General features: G+C 50.5%; 1 protein-coding gene across 4 annotated transcripts in view; it reads left to right on the top strand.

Annotated features, from left to right (window-relative positions):
- The first annotated feature begins 4,596 nt into the window (after window positions 1–4,596).
- Window positions 4,597–21,985, top strand: part of LOC147109984 (nectin 1a-like) — an 80,218-nt gene continuing 62,829 nt past the window's right edge. Inside the window, exon 1 of one of the 4 annotated variants that reach the window (XM_086003983.1) lies at window positions 4,597–4,890. In XM_086003983.1, the coding sequence (XP_085860109.1) occupies window positions 4,833–4,890 (58 nt within the window). In that variant the 5' untranslated portion in view covers window positions 4,597–4,832. The remainder of the gene's footprint in view (window positions 4,891–21,985) is intronic. The other 3 variants (XM_086003981.1, XM_086003980.1, XM_086003982.1) reach the window with 3 other exon arrangements.

The raw sequence follows: 21,985 nt of genomic DNA, 5'->3' as shown, positions 1-21,985 counted from the left end.
CACAAAAGGAACCAGCATAAAGACGAAAGTAATGCTGAGTATTTAACGGAACTGCGCAAGCTATCGAAACACTGCCAGTTTGGAATGGGACTAGCAGATACGTTAAGGGACAAGTTTGTGTGTGGGCTTCAAAGTGAAGGAACCCAGAAACGGCTTCTATCAGAAAAGGATCTTACACTGGACAAGGCTTTCAGCATGGCAGTATCACACGAAGCAGCCGCACGGGGCGCTGCAGAGATACAATGGAGACCGCAAGAATATGGCACCAATGAAATGTCATATGGAGCAGGGAAGTGTTATTGCTGCGGCAGAACAACACACGACCATAAGGATTGTTGGTTCAAGGACCAAGTGTGCAGACAGTGTGGAAAAGCAGGACACATAGCAAGAGTCTGCAGGTCGGGGAAGAAAACCAGCAGCAAGAAATCTCCACAAGAGAAGTACAAAAAGGTACATAAGGTGACGGAGAGTAGTTCAGGCGAACAGAAAAGTGATACAGACTCCGGAAGCAAGGAGCTGGGTTGTCTGAAACTACATAATGTAATCAAAATGGAGGATCACCAGACTATCTGGGTCACGCTCAAGATAGACGGAGTCCAAGTGAAAATGGAATTGGACACAGGATCAGCCCTAACAGTCATAAACCGAAGGGACTACAAGCGGCTATTCTCACATATACCCTTGAAAGCTACAGAGATTGTCTTGAAGACGTACACGGGGCAAAAAGTCTACCCCAAAGGAAAAATAAGGGTGAACGTGATATACAACGGCCAGGAAATACCAAAAATGGACCTATATGTATTGCCAGATGGAGGACCACCACTACTAGGACGTGAATGGATCCGGAAGATACAATTAGATTGGCATTCCATACAGGCACTGACAGTAGAGGCCAAAAAGGATGACGACGTCACACCTGGACGACAGTCAAAAATGCTAACTGATGCACAAGAAGTGTTCCAGGAGGGACTCGGAACACTAAAAGGCATAACAGCGATGATTAAAATAGAGGAAAATGCAAGCCCAAAGTTTTTTAAGGCCAGACCGGTGCCTTATGCGATCCGCCCAGCCGTCGAAGCAGAGCTGGAAGGTTTGGAACGTTCAGGAGTACTGTCCAAAGTGGACTGGAGCGAGTGGGCTACACCCATTGTTCCTGTAATGAAGAGGTCGTTGAGTAATACGCCTGGGGAACCAAAGAAGGTTCGCATCTGTGGGGACTTTAAGGTGACAGTGAACCCAGTCCTTCACACGGTACAATATCCACTTCCGCGGATTGAAGATATTTTCGCCTCGCTATCTGGAGGAAAACGCTTCACTAAGATTGATCTGGACCAGACGTACCTGCAAATGGAGGTAGAAGAAGCCTCAAAACAATACCTCACGATCAACACTCACAAAGGTCTCTACCAATACAATCGGCTGGTGTTCGGGGTAGCATCGGCTCCGGCTATTTGGCAAAAGGCAATGGATCAAGTCCTGCAAGGGATTCCAGGGACCCAGTGTTATTTGGACGACATCCTGGTCACGGGCAAAAATGACAGTGACCACCTCACCAACCTGGAGCAGGTGCTCACTAGGTTGAAGGAATATGGGCTACGAGCTAATCGCCACAAATGCGAGTTTTTCCAGAAGCAGATCTCGTATTGTGGCCACGTTATTGATGAAGAGGGGTTACATAAGTCCCCTGAGAAGATTGAGGCAATAGTCAAGGCTCCAGCACCGGAAAATGTGTCACAACTGAGGTCGTTCCTCGGGCTGGTGAACTACTACCATAAGTAATTACCAAATTTGTCTACAGTCATACATCCACTGAACACCCGACTGCAGACGGGGGTACCATGGAAGTGGAATGACGAATGTAAATGAGCTTTACAGAAGTGCAAAGAATTGATCACATCAAAAGAGGTGTTGGCCCATTTCAACCCAGCACTACCAATTCGGTTGGCGTGTGATGCATCACCCTATGGTATTGGAGCGGTGCTGTCGCACAAATTCCCAGACGGGTTGGAGAGGCCAGTAGCCTTTGCGTCTCGGTCACTAACCTCAGCCGAGCGCAACTACGCCCAGATTGACAGGGAGGCCCTCAGCCTAGTTTGGGGAGTAAAAAAGTTCAACCACTATCTGCACGGGCAGAAGTTCACCTTGCTGACTGACCACCAACCACTTGTCTCCATCTTTAATCCAAAGAAGGGCGTTCCGGTGATGACTGCGCAACGGCTACAAAGATGGTCCCTTTTTCTAGGGGTGAACCAATATGAAGTAGCGTATAAGGGCACGAAACAGCATGGAAACGCTGATGGGCTATCACGCCTGCCACTGCCTACTGCAGAGGAAGCACCAGCAGTGGACCCTGTCGAAATATTTTATTCGTCGATAATTGAACGCTTGGCAGCAACTAACGCTGATATAGAGAAGGAGACCCGAAATGATCTGACACTGTCTCGGGTATATGATTTGACGGTGAAGGGATGGCCAACACATGGTGACTCACTGTTGCCAGCATTCTCATCCAGAAGAGAACAGCTGTCAGTATGCCAGGGGACAGTGATGTGTGGATCCCGAGTAGTAATTCCACCCAAGTTAAGGGAGAGAGTGCTCAATGAGCTTCACGAAGGCCATCTGGGAGGGCTGAAAATGAAAACCCTTGCTAGGGCTTATGTGTGGTGGCCGGGAATCGATCAACAAATCGAGGACCTAACAAAGAGCTGCTCAGGATGCCAGAAGGTCCAAAATGCACCACCACATGCCCCTCTACACCCATGGGAGGGGCCCTCCTCTCCATGGCAATGGGTGCATATTGATTTTGCTGGTCCATTCATGGACTCAATGTTCTTAATAGCAGTGGATGCGCACTCGAAATGGCCTGAGGTGATAAAAATGTCCTCCACCACTATGGAGAAAACGATTGCAGTCCCACGGACCATATTTGCCAGGAATGGCTTGCCAGAGCAGATTTGCTCTGATAACGGACCACAGTTTGTGTCCGAAGAGTTTCGGAAATTTATGAGAAGGAATGGTGTAAGGCATTACACATCCGCCCCGTATCATCCAGCCACAAATGGATTGGCTGAGATGTTCGTACAAACCTTTAAAAAGGCAGTAAGGGCCGTGTGCGATGACGACATTCCACTACAGCATAAGGTGGACAATTTCCTGTTAGCCTACAGAAATGCGACACATGCAGTTACCAACCAGACCCCGGCCATGATGTTCTTTAACCGAAGGTTGAGATCTCGTCTGGATTTGCTCAGACCAAATGTGCGAAGAAATGTTGAGAATAAGCAATTCCAGCACATCAATGAGAAGCCGACAAGGAGCTTCAATGTAGGACAACCAGTCTTGGCCCGTGACTACCGAACAGAGAAATGGCAACCTGGAACGATATGCACACGGCAGGGGCCACTAATGTACACAGTGGATGTCGGGGAGAACATTGTGAGACGCCATGTCGACCAGATCCTAGCGTCACAGGAACGAGTCAACCCCATGTCTAGCGTACCTGGTGATGAACCCGACATGCCGGTAACATCTACCTCAGAAACAGTAGCATTGGAAACTGATGAACTAACCGATGACAGGGAGCCAGAATCGCCTCTGCACCAAGAACAAGACACTCAGGAAAGGCGCTATCCAGAAAGGATCAGGAAGCCGCCCCAAAGACTGAATCTATAAATGGGCTATTTCAGTTACTGTGCATGTTAAAAGTGTTAACTGTTATTTGAATGTTATGGTACTGTTAATCTAAAAGGGGAGGAATTGTAGTGTATGTACCTTTAAGAGAGAACTACTTTTACAGCTCCTGTATACTGTAGTACCGGCAGTGACCACACCTGTATATAAGCCCTGAGCATGCATCTGTACTGTTAGTTTTTTAGACTACCCTCATCCAGTAAGCACCTGTTGATTGTTGATCTGCAGTCTCCGTCTATTTATTGAAGAACACCATACCTTAAGATTCACGGATTTAATAGACAGTGCCTTGGTTTAATGTCTCATCCGAAAGATTGCCCCTCCGACAGTGCGGCGCTCCCTCAGTACTGTTCATCTAACAGTGCGGCGCTCCCTCAGAACTGCCCCTCCGACAGTGCAGGGCTCCCTCAGTACTGCCCCTCCGACAGTGCAGCGCTCCCTCAGTACTGCCCCTCCGACAGTGCGGCGCTCCCTCAGTACTGCCCCCCCTCAGTACTGCCCCTCCGACAGTGCGGCGCTCCCTCAGTACTGCCCCTCCGACAGTGCGACGCTCCCTCAGTACTACCCCTCCGACAGTGCGGCGCTCCCTCAGTACAGCCCCTCCGACAGTGCGGCGCTCCCTCAGTACTGGCACTGGGAGTGTCGGCAATATGGGGAATTGGGATATAAAGAGAGAAAATACTAGGAATACACTGCAAAAGGAAAGCAGTTTAAAATTTCAGCACCAGTTAATGTTCTAATGAACGATTGAAGACACCAAGACCTCAAATTCTCTGTGTGATTATTCTCTCTCTCTCTTTGCAGGTACTAACTTAGATTCAGCATTTCCCTTTTAATTGTAGTCTACTTTCAGTTTCAATGTCTTTTTCTCTCAAAAAAATATCAGTTGATCAGAGAGAGAGACGCCCTTTAAAGGGGCGGAATAAAGGGTTGCAGTCGACACTGCAGAAGTTTTTTTCCCCTTGGAGTATCGAGAGAGAAAGAAAGGCAGTTCATTTAAATTGGGATTGCCAAGAGAGGGGAAGAAAGAGAGAGAGAGGAAAAATCAGGCGGAGAGGGAAAAGCTTCTGAACGACTCCCATCTGCAGTAAAAGCTGATCGACTCGCCTGTTCAATTTCAGGAGGCGCGGGGCAATTTCAGCATGGCCACATTGCGTCTCAAGGAACTGCTCGCCATCATCTGTCTTCATATCTTGGCAGGTAGGACTGACTTCCCCCCTGAAATCAGCAACATTGTAACTTCAAGCGACATCACTGACTCCCGTTTTGTAAAAGGAACACTGGGAAAAATGGCTTCCCTGTTCCTTGATTTTGGGAGCGATTAAAATTCGCCATTGTTAGGTGTGGCTTGCACAGGTGGTGTGTCTGTTTGTGTGTTTAAATTTAATTTAGGAGGGAGGGGGGTTGGATTTGAACACCTTGTCCCTCTTGCTACAACCGTGTGTCTGTGTTACAGCCCTGTCTCTGGATGAAGTGAAGTTGCTCCCATTTTATAGGTCATTGGAAATTCAGGGCTGTTTATAGTCTAAAGTTTCATGGACTGGGAGAGATCACATTACCTCAGGGGAAGGGTTATGTGTGTGTAGAAAAAAGACTGCAACTGAATCCATTTGAAATGAAAATCTAGCCCTCCCTGTTTAAAAAAAATGAATCCTTAAAAACCTTTCTTAACTTTTTAAAATTATTTATTCCCCTTGCAGCAAGGAAAAGTGTGCTTATTTTTCTCTGTGTGTGTGTGAGAGAGTAAAAGATCGTTTGCTTTGTTGGGTGTGAGAGAATCGAGTTTCTAAAATGCCCACCACCCCACCTCTCATGGTGGGGGTCATTGTTTGTGTCTCAATTAAGGGTTTGGTGGCCCTCTTTTTCAATGGAGCTTATGTCTGTTAAAGGAAAATAGGAAAACTTTAATTTTTTTAAATTAAAAGCTAACTTTAAATCAACTGAGCATTGGGCGGGTTGTCAGTCGAATATTGCGTCCAGTTTAAGGGGCGTTTTGCTTATGAGAGAGGTTGCCCACACCAGGGAGAGGGTGGAGGAGAGATTTGAGTCAAGAGAGACTGGAGTGTTGAGGACTGACGAGAGAAACTGGGGCTTTCTCCATTAGAACAGAGCAGGTTAAGAGGAGATCTGATGGTGGTGGTCAGAATTGAGAAGTTCTGAGAAAGTAATTAGGGAAGAACTATTTCCGCTGGTCAGTAACTAACAGATTAATTCAAGGACTTCAGAAATAAATACCATACACACACTGAGATATATTCATGCCTTTGTTACCTCTAGACTCTGTTGTGTATGTACCTTTAAGAGAACAACTGGTCTCAGACTGCAGTACCGGCAGTGACCACCCCTGTATAAAAGGCGCTAGAGAGTCTCTGTTGTTTAGTTTCATTATGGACTTCCACCAGTAAACATCTGTTTGTTTTCACTCCTGCTAGTCCGTGTCTAAATCATTCACGGACTTAACAGACTCGATTATACCAACGCTCTCCCGCCTTGCACCTTCCATAAACTTGAGCTCATCCAAAACTCTGCTGCCCCCGTGTCCTAACTCACACCGAGTCCCGTTCACCCATCGCCGACTGTGCTCACTGCCTCGTGTCCTAACTCACACCGAGTCCCGTTCACCCATTGCCCCCTGTGCTCACTGCCCCGTGTCCTAACTCGCACCATGTCCCGCTCACCCATCGCCCCCTGTGCTCACTGCCCCGTGTCCTAACTCGCACCGAGTCCTGTTCACCCATCGCCCCCTGTGATCACTGCCCCGTGTTCTAACTCGCACCCAGTCCCGTTCACCCATCACCCCCTGTGCTCACTGCCCCGTGTCCTAACTTACACGGAGTCCCGTTCACCCATCGCCCCCTGTTCTCACTGCCCCGTGTCCTAACTCGCACCGAGTCCCGTTCACCCATCGCCCCCTGTGCTCACTGCCCCGTGTCCTAACTCGCACCGAGTCCTGTTCACCCATCGCCCCCTGTGCTCACTGCCCCGTGTCCTAACTCGCACCGAGTCCCGTTCACCCATCACCCCCTGTGCTCACTGACCAACATTGGCTCCAAGTGCAGCAACGCCTCGATTTCAAAATTCTCATCCTTGTTTTCAAATCCCTCCATGGCCTCCTCACCCCCCTCCCTATCTCTGTGACCTCCTCCAGCCCCACAACCTCCCCGAGATCTCTGCGCTCCTCCAATTCTGGCCTCTTGCGCATTCCCCGATTTCCATCGCTCCACCATTGGCGGCCGTGCCTTCAGCCGCCTGGGCCCCGAGTTCTGGAATTCCCTCCCTAAACCTCTCCACCTCTCTCTCCTCCTTTAAGACGCTCCTTAAAACCGACCTCTTTGACCAAACTGTCCTAATACACCTTATGTGGCTCGGTGTCAAATATTGTTTGATAACACTCCTGTGAAGTGCCTTGGGACGTTTTACTAGGTTAAAGGCGCTACATAAATACAAGTTGTTGGCATGGAATGATGGGAGCAGAATCTGTAGTGTATGTGCCTTTTAAGAGCCCCATCTGTACTGTAATGCCGGTAATGGCCACTCGGGCTATATAAGCCTGTATATTGTGTTGTATCAGTTAGTTCCCCTCCAGACTTTGTTTAGTAAACACCTATGAAACCAACTCCTGTCTTCAGTGTCTCTATCAACATACAGACACAACAGTGGCGACGAATTGGAAACGGACTTACCTGCAATTCAGCAGCACCTCAAGGACATCGATTCCTCTGGCGTCCAAAGTTGAAGAAAAATCAAGAAAAAGAAGAAGCTGTGGTTTCACCAGCTAGCCAAGCTGGTGGCAGGTACTGCAATAATCCTTCCTGGGCGTCGGGCTGGGGCTCCAGCGGCTGGCTCTACAGCTAGGCCAAGCAGCGAAGGCGGAGGCAAGCAGTAACAGACGGGGAGGGAGCACTCGGGAGACGGCCGGCGCTGCAAGCAGGTCGGCGTTCAGACCGAGAGCGAGAGAGTCCGGTGGGAATGAGTCTCCAACTGTAAATAAATAAATAAAAAGAACGGAAACCGCGGGAAACAGCGTTGTCATCGGCAGCAGCGGCGGGGAAGCGCAGGAAGCGCCATTTTAGTTCTAGGATGCCTAAGTCTGGCAGTATTGATGCTTTTGATAACGAGATAGAGGATTGGACCACATATGTGGAAAGAGTGGAGGTATATTGCACCGCAAATGGAATAGAAGATGAAAAGAAAGCTTCAGTACTGCTAAATCTAATGGGCGCAAAGACATACGGGCTGTTACGAAATTTAATCACTCCAGTCAAACCAAAGGACAAGAATTTTAAAGAAATTGTTGATACCCTACAGGAGCATTTAAACCCAACACCGCTGCTGATAGCGGAACGATTCAAATTCTTCAAGAGAAATCAACACAAGAATGAAAGTAACGCTGATTACCTCACCGAATTAAGAAAGCTATCAAAACACTGCCAATTCAGGGCAGGACTAGCAGATTATCTTCGAGACAAATTCGTCTGCGGTCTCCTAAGTGAAGGAACACAGAAAAGGCTGCTTTCTGAAAAAGATTTAACACTGGACAAGGCTTTCAGTATGGCTGTACCATATGAAGCAGCCGCAAGAGGAGCTGCAGAGATACAACAAAAGACACAGGACTTCAGCACCCATGAAATGACACAGGGTTTCGAGAGATGTTACCGCTGCGGCAGATCCACCCATGACCAGAGGGACTGCTGGTTCAAGGACAAAGCATGCAGGCAATGCAGAAAGATTGGACACATTGCACGGGTATGCCGATCTGGACAAAAAAAATCCACAAACAGGAAAAAAAAATCAATAAAGAAAAGTACAGAAAGGTACAAATGATGACGGACAGTAGCTCCGAAGACCAGAAGAGCGATAGCGACTCCGAAAACAAGAGACTAAGCTGTCTCAAATTACATAATGTAATTGCCAAAGATGATTACCAGACCATTTGGGTTACCCTCACGATAGCAGGGTCCCCAGTTAAAATGGAGCTAGATACAGGATCAGCTCTGACAGTCATAAATCGACGGGATTACCAGCGGCTATTTCCGCATATACCTTTAAAAGACACATCCATTATCTTGAAAACATATACGGGGCAGAAGGTATACCCCAAAGGAAAAATAAGGGTGCCTGTTGTATACAACGGCAAGAAAATACAAAAGTTGTATTTATACATTCTACAAGATGGTGGTCCACCGCTGTTGGGACATGAATGGACCAGGAAAATACGTTTAGACTGGCAGTCCATTCAGGCACTGACGGTGACCAGTAAGAAAAAAAATGATGACGTCATACCTGAACGATTAAAAGACATCTTGGCCAACGCCAAAGAAGTGTTTCAAGAGAAACTAGGAACCTTGAAAGACATCACCGCCTGAATAAAAGTGGAAGATGCAGCAATTCCCAAGTTTTTTAAGGCAAGACCGGTGCCATACGCAATTCGTCCAGCAGTCGAGGCAGAGCTGAAGAATTTGGAAAAGGCAGGCGTATTATCCAAAATAGATTGGAGCGAGTGGGCAACACCCATCGTTCCAGTCATGAAGAAAGCATTAAATAATAAATCTGAAGAACAGAGAAAAATTTGCATCTGTGGAGACTTCAAGGTGACTGTAAACCCGGTCCTTCACACGGTACAGTATCCTCTTCCGAGGCTACAAGATATTTTTGCCTCACTATCCGGAGGGAAGCATTTCACCAAAATTGACTTGGCACAGGCATATCTACAGATGGAAGTTGAAGAAGCCTCTAAAAAATATCTCACGATAAATACACACAAAGGTCTGTACCAGTACAATCGACTGGTTTTCGGAGTAGCATCCGCTCCAGCTATCTGGCAAAGAGCTATGGAGCAAGTCCTCCAAGGGATTCCGGGTACTCAATGCTACCTAGACAACATCCTTGTAACAGGAGAAAACGACAACGAGCACCTTGCCAATTTGGAGCAGGTGCTCACTAGGCTGAGCGAATCGCCCCAAGTGTGAATTTTTCCAAAATCAAATATCATATTGTGGCCACATAATTAATAAGGAAGGGTTGCATAAGTCACCTGAAAAAATTGAAGCAGTCATAAAAGCCACAGCACCTGAAAATGCTTCACAATTAAGGTCGTTCCTGGGATTAATAAATTACTATCATTTTTACCGAACTTATCAACTCTTCTACACCCTCTTAATGAACTGCTACAAACAGGAGTAATTTGGAAATGGAGCGAAGACTGTAAACGTGCCTTCCATAAATGCAAAGACTTAATCACGTCCAAAGAAGTTTTGGCTCATTACAACCCATCACTGCCAATCAGACTGGCATGCGATGCATCCCCTTATGGCGTAGGAGCAGTATTATCGCATAAATTCCCTGATGGCTCGGAACGGCCGATAGCTTTTGCATCACGCTCATTGAACTCAGCTGAGCGTAACTATGCCCAAATCGACAGGGAAGCACTCCGCCTGGTATGGGGAGTGAAGAAATTCAACCATTACCTACACGGACAAAAATTTACCTTGTTGACTGACCATCAACCCCTCATCTCCATATTCAACCCTAAAAAGGGTGTTCCCATTATGACAGCGCAAAGGCTACAGAGGTGGTCCCTTTTTCTAGGGGCACACCAATACAACATAGAATACAAAGGATCAAAACAGCATGGGAATGCTGATGGGTTATCGCGCCTACCGTTGCCAAGAAGAAGCACCTACCGTAGACCTAGTGGAGATTTTCCACTCTACCATAGTCGAATGTCTACCAGTAACGAATTCTGCCATTGAAAGGGAAACTAGAAATGACCCGACTCTCTCACGAGTCTACGATTTAACAGTGAAGGGATGGCCAGCACATGGCGAACCACTGTTGCCAGCATTCTCGCAAAGAAGAGAACAGCTGTCAGTGTGCCGAGGAACCTTGATGTGTGGATCCAGAGTGGTGATTCCACCCACACTCCAGGATAAAGTTCTAAAGGAGCTTCATGAGGGGCATCTGGGTGGAGTGAAAATGAAGAACCTAGCCAGGGCGTTTGTATGGTGGCCAGGTATCGATGGAGACATTGAAGAAATGACCAAGAGCTGCCTAGGATGCCAGAAGGTCCAAAACGCTCCACCCCAAGCCCCTCTACATCCATGGGAGTGGCCCTCCTCTCCCTGGCAAAGGGTACACATCGACTTTGCTGGTTCATTTATGGACTCAATGTTCTTAATCGCGGTTGATGCACACTCCAAGTGGCCGGAGGTAATAAAGATGTCCTCCACCACCACGGAAAAAACCATCACAGTATTAAGGACCATATTTGCCAGGAATGGGCTGCCGGAACAGATCTGTTCTGATAATGGACCGCAATTTGTGTCCGAAGAATTCAGGAAGCTCTTAAAAAAACAATGGGGTTAAGCACTACACGTCCGCCCCATACCATCCCGCCACCAATGGATTGGCTGAAAGGTTTGTCCAGACCTTCAAGAAGGCCATAAAGGCCATGGGTAGTGAAGACATAAAACTTCAGCACAAGGTGGATAACTTCTTGTTCGCATACAGGAATGCAACACATATGGTTACAAACCAAACTCCCGCCATGATGTTCTTCAATAGAAGCCTAAGATGCCGGCTGGATTTGATCAAGCCCAACATCAGAAGGGACGTGGAGAACCGGCAATTTCAAGGCATGAATGAAAGGCCAACTAGAACCTTCCAGATAGGTCAATAAGTTTTGGCCCGGGACTACCGTACCGAGAAATGGCAGCCTGGAACTATCTGCACACGACTAGGACCTCTGATGTATACCGTGGACATCGGAGAAAGCATAATAAGGCGCCATGCTGACCAGATCATAGAGTCATCCGAAAAGGGACAACCTACATCACAACTCTATACGCCTAACGATGAAGTAGAGATACCCATATCTACCTCCGATCCAGTGATACTGGAACCCGATGAACCCGACACTGGCATTCAAGCCGAATCAGCCTTGCCAAAAGAACCTACTACACCACCAGAAACTGCTACACCACCGAGGCGTTATCCGGACCGAGTCAGGAAGCCTCCAGAGAGACTGACTTATAATTAATTAACTGCAGCAATGTGCAGATTATTTTTCTTGTAACATGTAATTAATAATTACTTAAAATAATATGTACTGGTTGGCTAAAAGGGGAGGAATTGTAGTGTATGTGCCTTTAAGAGCCCCATGTGTACTGTAATGCCGGTAATGGCCACTCGGGCTATATAAGCCTGTATATTGTGTTATATCCGTTAGTTCCCCTCCAGACTTTGTTTAGTAAACACCTATGAAACCAACTCCTGTCTTCAGTGTCTCTATCAACATACAGACACAACAGAATCTATAATAGCTTTTAAAAAGGAAATGGATAAATGCTTCAACCTTTCTAAAGGGTCTGGGGAAATTGCTAGATTGAAAAAAGGCCAAGGTCCACCTAGTTCTCCGTCTAACATTCTGGTGGTCACATGATCCACCGATATTGGGACTTGTTGCTTAATCATAGCAAACAATCTCTCTGGATTAGTCTAAAACAGACTCCGAGACCGGGGGAGGGAAACACCCAGGGAGAGAAATTGGGTGAGTAGTGCCACCTGATAGCGCCTAAAGAGGCAGTCAGTGGCTGTAGCGCCACTGGCTGCGTCTCCGGCGATATTCAGTAGGGGCGCTAATGGTGGCGTTAGGCATTTGCGCTGCGCCGCCACCGATGACGTCATCAGTGTGCGCAGCGCCCCATTCGTGCCCCTTTCACGATATTTGGTAGCGAACGCCGCAGTTGCGCCGCTCGCTACCCGCGCCCGGTTCATGGGGCCTTACTGTGCCGGCAGCAGCGCAAGTTAAGGTGGAGGTGCGGGGCGGCTGCTTTTTCGGCGGCCGCCTGCCAGCACCTCCGTCCCCGGCCTCCTAACTGCCCCCCCCCCGCCCCCCGCGGCATTGCCGGCTGTTTCCCAAGAGCCCGGCACTTCTCCTTGGTGCCGGGCTCATTTGCCGGCACTCGCGATCAGGGGTCGCGCTGTTGCAGGCCCCTCCCTCTTAACAGTGGGAGGAAGGCCTGCAGTACCGCAGCGTGCCATGCCACAGCGTGTGGCGCTGCGGCACGTTGCGCTGCGATAATCAGTTTCAGCGCCCTAAGAGGGACGCGGAGCGCCTCGAGCCTCGCCCCGTCTCCCTCGAGGGGCACTGAAACTGAATTTCTGGCGATCGGTATCACTCCGATCGCTGCGCTAAATCCTGCGCTCAGGCGACTTTTGCACCACTTTGGCGCCCCAACCCAATTTCTAGGCCCCAGAGTTTTGGGAACCATAGGTCGAAAATCACCTGTTCTTCCCGAGCAAGCTACAATCACCACACGTCATGCCCCAAGTGACTCATAGACTGGATCTATGTTGTTATCTGAACGAAATCTATGTTTTTGGGGGGTCAAGAGAGAAGGTATAAATTACAATCAGGCATTTGATCAGAAGATGGAGAGATTATATTAACAAAGGAACTAAGATTCTTGGGGAGTTGAGGGATTCTCACTAACATGCCGTTTGTGATCAATGTTTCTTGTATGTTCCTGTAAAGCATTCAAACTTGGGGTTGGCGGGGGGAGGGGGAAGTGAAGGCAGAAAGACATTCCACATGCATTTACTTTTTTAAAAAGCTTAAATCATCTGCTTTAATGTGTTGGGTGTCAGCCGTGGCTCACTGGGCAGCACTCTCTCCTCCTGAGTCGGGAGGTCGAGGGTTCGAGTCCCACTCCAGAGACTCCAGCAGAAAATCCAGGCTGACACACCCAGTGTCGGAGGGGCAGTGCTGAGGGAGCGCCACACTGTTGGAGGGGCAGTACTGAGGGAGCGCTGCACTGTCGGAGGGGCAGTACTGAGGGAGTGCCGCACTGTTGGAGGGGCAGCGCTGAGGGAGCACCGCACTGTTGGAGGGGCAGCACTGATGGAGTGCCGCACTGTCGGAGTGCCAGTACTGAGGGAGCGCTGCATTGTCGGAGGGGCGGTACTGAGGGAGCGCCGCACTGTCGGAGGTGTAATGTATATACCTTTAAGGGGGGAACTATGTTTTACAGCTCATGTATACTGCAGTACTGGCAGTGACCACACCTGCATATAGCTGATGCGCTATCAATAACTCAAAAGACTGAGATTAAGCGAGTAACTAACAGGCTTTTATTAACAAGAGAATGAAGATGTGCCTCGAGTGGTCGACCGCTCCAGAATACAGAGGGATGGTGGAGCAGTCACCTTTATACCTGGACTCGTGGGAGGAGTCAGCCGAGACATGTACAGGCATGTACACAGTGGAATACAAACAGTGGTTTACCACATTCACCCCTTGTTTAAAAATGAGTCCGGCGGGGTGAAGTGTATTAAAAGTTAGTGTATTGGAGTCTCTCCGGAGGCCTTGTCTGCCGCTGTGATCGACGTGGCGACGGCAGGGGTAGTGAAGCTTCCGGCGTCGAGTCCCGCGTAGGCTGGGGCACTGGTGTGTAGTCCTCGTAGGTGTCTAGCGGGTCGCGGGGCCCAGGCCTGCCGTCTGCTGGGGCCGGATATTGGATCGTGGGGGGGGGGGGGTGATAGTGGGTAGTGTGTTACTGCGGCCCCCGAGGGTGCGAGGTCTCGTATGGAGACTGTGTCCTCCCGCCCGTCCGGGTACGCAATGTAAGCATACTGGGGGTTGGCGTGGAGGAGGTCAACCCTCTCGACCAGGGGGTCCGTTTTATGGGTCCTCACGTGTCTTCTCAGTAGGACCGGCCCCGGGGACGTCCGCCATGGCGGTAGCGATGTCCCCGATGTGGACTTCCTTGGGAAGACAAACATTTTCTCATGAGGGGTGGCGTTAGTGGCAGTGCAGAGCAGTGACCGAATAGAGTGGAGCGCATCGGGGAGCACATCCTGCCAGCGGGAGGTCGGAAGGCCCCTAGCCTTTAAGGCTAGCAGGGCGGCCTTCCAAACTGTCGCATTCTCTCTTTCCACCTGTCCGTTCCCCCGGGGGTTGTAACTGGTGGTCCTGCTTGTGGCAATACCCCTAGCGAGCAGGTACTGACGGAGTTCGTCGCTCATAAACGATGAGCCCCGGTCGCTATGGATATAGCTGGGGAAACCGAACAGGATGAAGAGGTCGTTCAGACATTTAATGACCGTGGCACTGGTCATGTCCGGGCAGGGGATGGCGAACGGGAAACGGGAGTACTCATCAATAATGTTGAGGAAGTACACATTGCGGTCGGAGGAGGGGAGAGGCCCTTTAAAATCAACGCTCAGGCGCTCGAAGGGGCGAGTGGCTTTTATCAGGTGAGCCCTGTCTGGTCTATAAAAGTGCGGTTTGCACTCAGCGCAGACTTGGCAGTTCCTGGTCATGGTCCTGACCTCCTCAATGGAGTAAGGCAGGTTGCGGGCCTTGATGAAGTGGAAGAACCTGGTGACCCCTGGGTGGCAGAGGTCATTGTGGAGGGCCCACAGTCTATCGATCGCGCTGGCGCAGGTGCCACGCGATAGAGCATCCGGGGGTTCATTGAGCTTCCCGGGCCGGTACAAGATCTCGTAATTGTAGGTGGAAAGTTCAATTCTCCACCTCAAGATCTTGTCGTTTTTGATTTTGCCCCTCTGCTTGTTGTTAAACATAAAAGCAACTGAACGCTGGTCAGTGAGCAGGGTAAATCGTTTTCCGGCCAGGTAGTGCCTCCAATGACGCACGGCCTCCACAATAGCCTGGGCCTCCTTCTCAACAGCGGAGTGTCTGGTCTCCGGGCCCTGGAGGGTTCGTGAAAAGAAGGCCACGGGTCTCCCCGCCTGATTGAGGGTAGCGGCCAGGGCAAAGTCGGATGCGTCGCTTTCCACCTGGAAGGGGATGGATTCGTCCACTGCGTGCATGGTGGCTTTGGCAATGTCTTCCTTGATACGGTGGAAGGCTAAGCGGGCCTCTGCCGTCACGGGAAAGGAGGTGGACTTGATCAGCGGACGGGCCTTGTCCGCATAGTAGGGGACCCACTGGGCGTAATAGGAGAAAAACCCTAGGCACCTCTTCAGGGCCTTGAGGCAGTGGGGCAGTGGGAGTTCCATAAGGGGACGCATCCGGTCGGGGTCGGGACCGATGACTCCGTGTTCCACAACACAGCCAAGGATGGCGAGGCGGGTTGTGCGGAATATGCACTTCTCCTTGTTATACGTCAGGTTCAGGAGTTGGGCGGTGCGGAGGAATTTTTCGAGGTTTGCGTCATGGTCCTGCAAGTCATGGCCGCAGATGGTCACATTGTCCAGATATGGGAAAGTGGCCTGCAATGCATTTTGATCGACCATCCGGTCCATCTCCCTTTGGAAGACGGAGACCCCGTTGGTGACGCCAAAGGGAACCCTAAGGAAGTGATAGAGGCGGCCGTTTGCCTGAAAGGCAGTTTACTGGTGGTCCTCGGGGCGGATAGGGAGCTGGTGGTACGCTGATTTCAGGTCAATGGTCGAGAAGACGCGGTACTGCGCGATCTGGTTGACCATATCAGCTATGCGGGGGAGTGGGTAAGCGTCCAGCAGGGTGTAGCGATTTATTGCCTGGCTGTAGTCGATGACCAGGCGCTGCTTCTCGCCGGTCTTAACGACCACAACCTGGGCTCGCCAGGGGCTGGTGCTGCCCTCAATAATCCCCTCCTTCAGGAGCCGCTCCACTTCGGTTTTAATGAAAACCCTGTCCCCGGCACTGTATCGCCTGCTCTTTGTGGCGATCGGCTTACAGTCGGGGGTGAGGTTAGCAAACAGTGGGGGGGGGGGTGACTCTGAGTGTGGAGAGGTTGCAATTGGTGCGCGGCGGGCAATTTTGAAGCTGCTGGCTGCGGACTGTGAGTGGGGGGAGGGGTCCACCGTACGCCATCGTAACACTTTTAAGGTGGCACTGAAAATCTAACCCCAGTAGAACGGCAGCACAGAGGTGGGGCAGGACCAGAAGTTTAAAATTATCGTACACAGTCCCGTCTACTACGAGTGTCACCACGCAGTAGCCGCCAATGTCCGCCGACTGGGACTCGGAGGCCATAGAAATCCGCTGGTGCGCAGGCAGGACTGGGAGAGAGCAACGCCGCACCGTGTCGGGGTGGATGAAGCTCTCCGTGCTCCCAGAGTCAAAAAGGCAGATTGTTTCGTGACCATTTACCTTAATGTCCATTGTGGGCCGGGCCAGTTGGTGCGGTCTCGCTTGGTCCAGCGTAACGGAAGCCAGCGTAGGGGTCAGTGTGTCGCTGCGGGTATCAGATGAGGCGGCGTTGGGGGCCTGTTGTGTCCCGGCTGTCGTCCAAGATGGCGGCGTCCATGATCCCCATGTGGCTGGAGGCGTCCAAAATGGCTGCTGTTCCGGAGGTTCGCACATGGCTGGTGAGGCCCAAGATGGTGGCCCGCATGGCCCACACGCGGCGCTGCTGGGGTTCGGGGTGGCGTTGGCTCTGCAGACGCTGGCGTAGTGTCCCTTCTTCCCGCAGCCCGAGCAGATCGCATTTTTCGCCGGGCAGCGCGCTCTGGGGTGTTTGGGCTGGCCACAGAAGTAGCATTTCTGGCCTTGGGGCACTGCTGTCTGGCCTTGGGACACTGCTGCGGTAGTTGGGCCATTGCTGGGATATGGCTGGGGTGGCACGGCGCTATGAGACGGTCCTACCGTGTCCCAGGCTGTCGTTCCCCACGGCGTCCACGGTGCAGAGGAGTAGGCATCCATGCCCCGGTAGGCTGCGTCCAATGATAGTGCGAGTTCAGAGGCCTTGTTGAGATCGAGGTCACTCTGCTCCAGCAGTCGCTGTCGGGTGTAATTGGACCTGTGGCCCGTTACAAAAGCGTCCCGGATAAGTTCCTCTGTGTACATGGCGGCCTTTACATCCTTACAACCACAGGCCCGGCCAAGCACAGACAGTGCCTGAAGGTATTCCTCGCTCGATTCCCCAGGTTGTTGTTTACGACTCCCCAGGAGGTGCCTAGCGTACACCTCGTTCACTGGGCGCGTGTACTGGTCCTTGAGGAGCTTGATAGCATCCGCATACGAGGTCGCATCCTGGATGACCGAGTACACTCGGTGGTTCACTTTGGAGGTCAGGACATCCAGTTTGTCCTCGTCCGATTTGACCGTTGCAGCGGAGGCGATCAGGAATTTTTCAAAACGCCTAAGCCAGTGAGTAAACTTGGTGGATGAGTTGGAGGTGTAATGTATATAACTTTAAGGGGGGAACTATGTTTTACAGCTCATGTATACTGCAGTACTGGCAGTGACCACACCTGCATATAGCACTGAGTAGTAATCTGTACAGATCAGTTGCAGTGTGAGCCACGTTGAGTAAACACCTGTTGTACCGTTCTCTGCAGTCTGTGTCTTATTATACACGGACGCAACATTGGCGACGAGGCAGGTTTGAACCTACCTGCAACTCTGCATCACCTCCCGGGGATTCATTCCTGGAGATCAGTGGATTGGAGGTCAAGGCCAGAGACTCGGGCGTCGACCATGGGCAACCGCCCAGTCATCCAGCAGAGACTCGAGAATTGCCGGGGAGGCTGTCGAGAGCCAGGCTTGGCTTTCCAGTCGAGGTGGTCCAGCGAAACCGGCTGGCAACAGGTAGTGCGCATACCCTTCCCGGACAGCGGCGGGCTAGAGCCCGACCAAGCGGCACAGCAAAGGGCCGAGCAGCGTCAACGGGGGAGAGAGAGAGAGGGCAGAGCGCACAGGGCGCAGCCAGTGTTCAGGGGCTGAGCTGCGTTGGAGAGAGGGAGAGAGAGACACGCAGAAACCCGCGAGGCGCCGCCATTGCCACGAGGACCGCCGAGAGCGGCGTTGGCAGCAGCACAGGAGAAGCACGCGAAACCTACAGGGCGCCGCCATTGTCACGAGAACCGCCGGGAGCGGCGTTGGCAGCAGCGGGGGAGGAAGGAAAGCGCGGGAGACGCCATTTTAAGCCATTGGGAGACGCCATTTTAAACCACACCCAAAATGCCGAAGAGTGGCAGTATCACCGCATTTGACAATGAAGTCGAAGATTGGACTACATATGTCGAATGAATAGAGGTGTACTGCAAGGCAAATGAGGTGTCAGATGACAAGAAAGCGTCGGTATTGTTAAATTTAATGTGTGCAAAGACAACCTAAAAAAGGGTATCAGGACTGCCAAATGGAAACAGACACTGCGGATAGAGGATCACTTCCGCAACAACTCGGACCCCCGGCGCATGTGGCAAGGCATCCAGTCCATCACTGACTACAAGGGCAAAAACACCAGTCCCCCGGTCAGCGACGCCCCCCCTTCCGGAGGAGCTTAACAACTTCTACGCTCGCTTCGACAGGGACAACAAGGAGCCGGCTACCAAAGCCTTGCCACCCCCGGAAGACCAGGTGCTCACTCTGTCGACCTCCGACGTAAGGGGCGCTCTACGCAGAGTGAACACACGAAAGGCTACTGGACCGGATAGCATCCCTGGACGGGTACTCAAGGAATGTGCTGATCAGCTGGCTGATGTCTTCACCGCCATCTTCAACCTGTCATTGGCCCAGGCAGTAGTCCCTACATACTTCAAGACCGCCACCATCACTCCTGTGCCTAAACAAGCGGCTGTGACGTGTCTGAACGACTATCGACCTGTCGCACTCACACCCATCATAATGAAGTGTTTCGAGAGACTGGTCTTAGCCCACATCAAAGCCAGTGTTCCTGCCTCCCTTGACCAACACCAGTTTGCCTATCGGGCAAACAGATGAACGGAGGATGCAATCACAACTGCTCTACACTCGGCACTGAATCACCTAGATGGTAAGGAGACCTACATCAGAATGTTGTTTATAGACTACAGCTCAGCATTCAACACTATCGTCCCCAACAAGCTGGCCACCAAACTCTAAACTCTTGGCCTGAACACTTCCCTCTGCAACTGGACCCTGGACTTCCTAACAAACAGACCCCAGTCTGTCAAATTAGGTAACCACACCTCCCCCCCCCCGCCCAACCCCCCCGACCCTGAACACGGGGGCCCCACAAGGATGTGTGCTGAGCCCCCTCCTCTACTCCCTCTTCACCCATGACTGTGTGGCTGTTAATGGTTCCAACACCATCATCAAGTTTGCAGATGACACCACGGTAGTAGGCCAGAACACCAACAACGATGAGTCAGCCTACAGGGAGGAGGTCCAGCATCTCGTGAAGTGGTGCGCCGACAACAACCTGGCCCTTAACACCAAGAAAACAAAGGAAATAATCGTGGACTTCAGGAAGTCCAAAGGCGGAAGTCACACCCCCATCCACATCAATGGGGCGGAGGTGGAAAGGGTGGCCAGCTTTAAGTTCCTCGGAGTCCACATCACGGAAGACCTCTCCTGGTCCCTCAACACCTCCTCTCTGGTGAAGAAGGCCCAGCAGCGCCTATATTTCTTGAGGAGGCTGAAGGGATGTAATCTGTCACCCCTGATCCTCTCTAACTTCTACCGCTGCACTATAGAGAGCATCCTGACAAACTGTATCATGGTATGGTACGGCAGCCGTAGCTCCCATGACCGGAAAGCCCTGCAGCGGGTAGTCAAAACTGCCCAACGCATTACCGGCACCCGGCTACCGACCATAGAACATATATATCAGAAACGCTGCCTACGGAGGGCACGGTCCATCATCAAAGACCCTACCCACCCCAGCCACAGTCTGTTCGCCCTCCTACTATCTGGAAGACGCTACAGATGCATTCGCACCCGTACGACCAGATTTAGGAACAGCTTCTTTCCCAGGGCTGTCATCCTACTGAACTCCACAAATAAACACTAAAGCCTGCACATCTGCCGATGCACTTTATTATGGTCATATTTATGCTAATATATATGTACAAATGTATGTTGAAATGTTTAAGTGTCCAAATCCAAATTGTACACTCTCGGGAGCCGCAAGCCTACATTTCGTTGTACTGCACTTGTGCACTAACAATGACAATAAAAGTTGATTTGATTTGATATGGTTTATTGCGAAATCTAGTAACCCCAATGAAGCCAATGGAAAAGAGTTTTGAAGACATAGTTACAATACTAAAGGAACATTTAAACCCCACACCGCTGCTGATAGGAGAAAGATTCAAGTTTCACAAACGGAACCAGCATAAGGATGAAAGCAATGCTGATTATTTAACAGAACTGCGCAAACTATCGAAACACTGCCAGTTTGGAGCGGGAGTGGCAGATACCTTAAGGGACAAGTTTATGTGTGCGCTTCAAAGTGAAGGAACCCAGAAATGGCTTTTATCTGAAAAGGACCTTACGCTGGAAAAGGCTTTCAGCATTGCGCTATCATATGAAGCAGCAGCACGGGGCACTGCAGAGATACAACAGAGACCACAAGAATATGGCACAAACGAAATGTCATATGGAACAGAGAAGTGCTATCACTGCGGCAGAACAACACACGACCAGAATGATTGCTGGTTCAAAGACAAAGTGTGCAGACAGTGTGGAAAAGTAGGACACATAGCACGAGTCTGCAGGTCGGGAAAGAAAACCAGCAATAAGAAACTTACCAAAGGAAAGTACAAGAAGGTACATAAGATGACGGAGAATAGTTCAGATGAACAAAAGAGTGATAACTACTCCGAAAGCAGGGAACTGAGTTGTCTGAAACTACATAATGTGACCACAACGGAGGATCACCGAACCACTTGGGTCGCTCTCAAGTTAGCAGGAGTCCAGGTAAAGATGGAATTGGACGCAGGATCAGCCCTAACAGTCATAAACCGACGGGACTACGAGCAGCTATTCTCACACATACCCTTGAGAGACACAAAAATTATTTTGAAGACGTACACGGGGCAAAAAGTCTACCCCAAAGGAAAAATAAGGGTGACCGTTATATATAACGGTAAGGAAACACCAAAACTAGACCTGTATGTATTGCAAGATGGAGGACCACCATTACTGGGATGTGAATGGATCCGGAAAATACAACTGGATTGGCATTCCATACAGGCACTGACTGTGGCTGACAAAAAGGATGATGACGTCACACCTGGGCGACTGTCAAAGACCCTAACTGACGCGAAAGAAGTGTTCCAGCAAGGACTCGGAACACTAAAAGGCATGACAGTGACGATTAAAATTGAAGAAAACGCAACCCCAAAATTTTTTAAGGCCAGACCGGTACCTTATGCGATCCGCCCAGCTGTCGAAGCAGAGCTGGAGAGTCTGGAACGTTCAGGTGTACTGTCCAAGGTAGACTGGAGTGAGTGGGCTACACCCATCGTCCCTGTGATGAAAAAGTCGTTAAGCAGCACGCCTGGGGAACCAAGGAAGGTTCGCATCTGTGGGGACTTTAAGGTAACAGTGAACCCGGTCCTTCACACCGTACAATAT

Source organism: Somniosus microcephalus, chromosome 12 (genome assembly GCF_052327205.1).
Source record: "Somniosus microcephalus isolate GS21.2 chromosome 12, FLI_Smic_1.0, whole genome shotgun sequence".
Taxonomy (NCBI): domain Eukaryota; kingdom Metazoa; phylum Chordata; class Chondrichthyes; order Squaliformes; family Somniosidae; genus Somniosus; species Somniosus microcephalus.
This window is presented reverse-complemented; position numbering and strand designations above follow the sequence as displayed.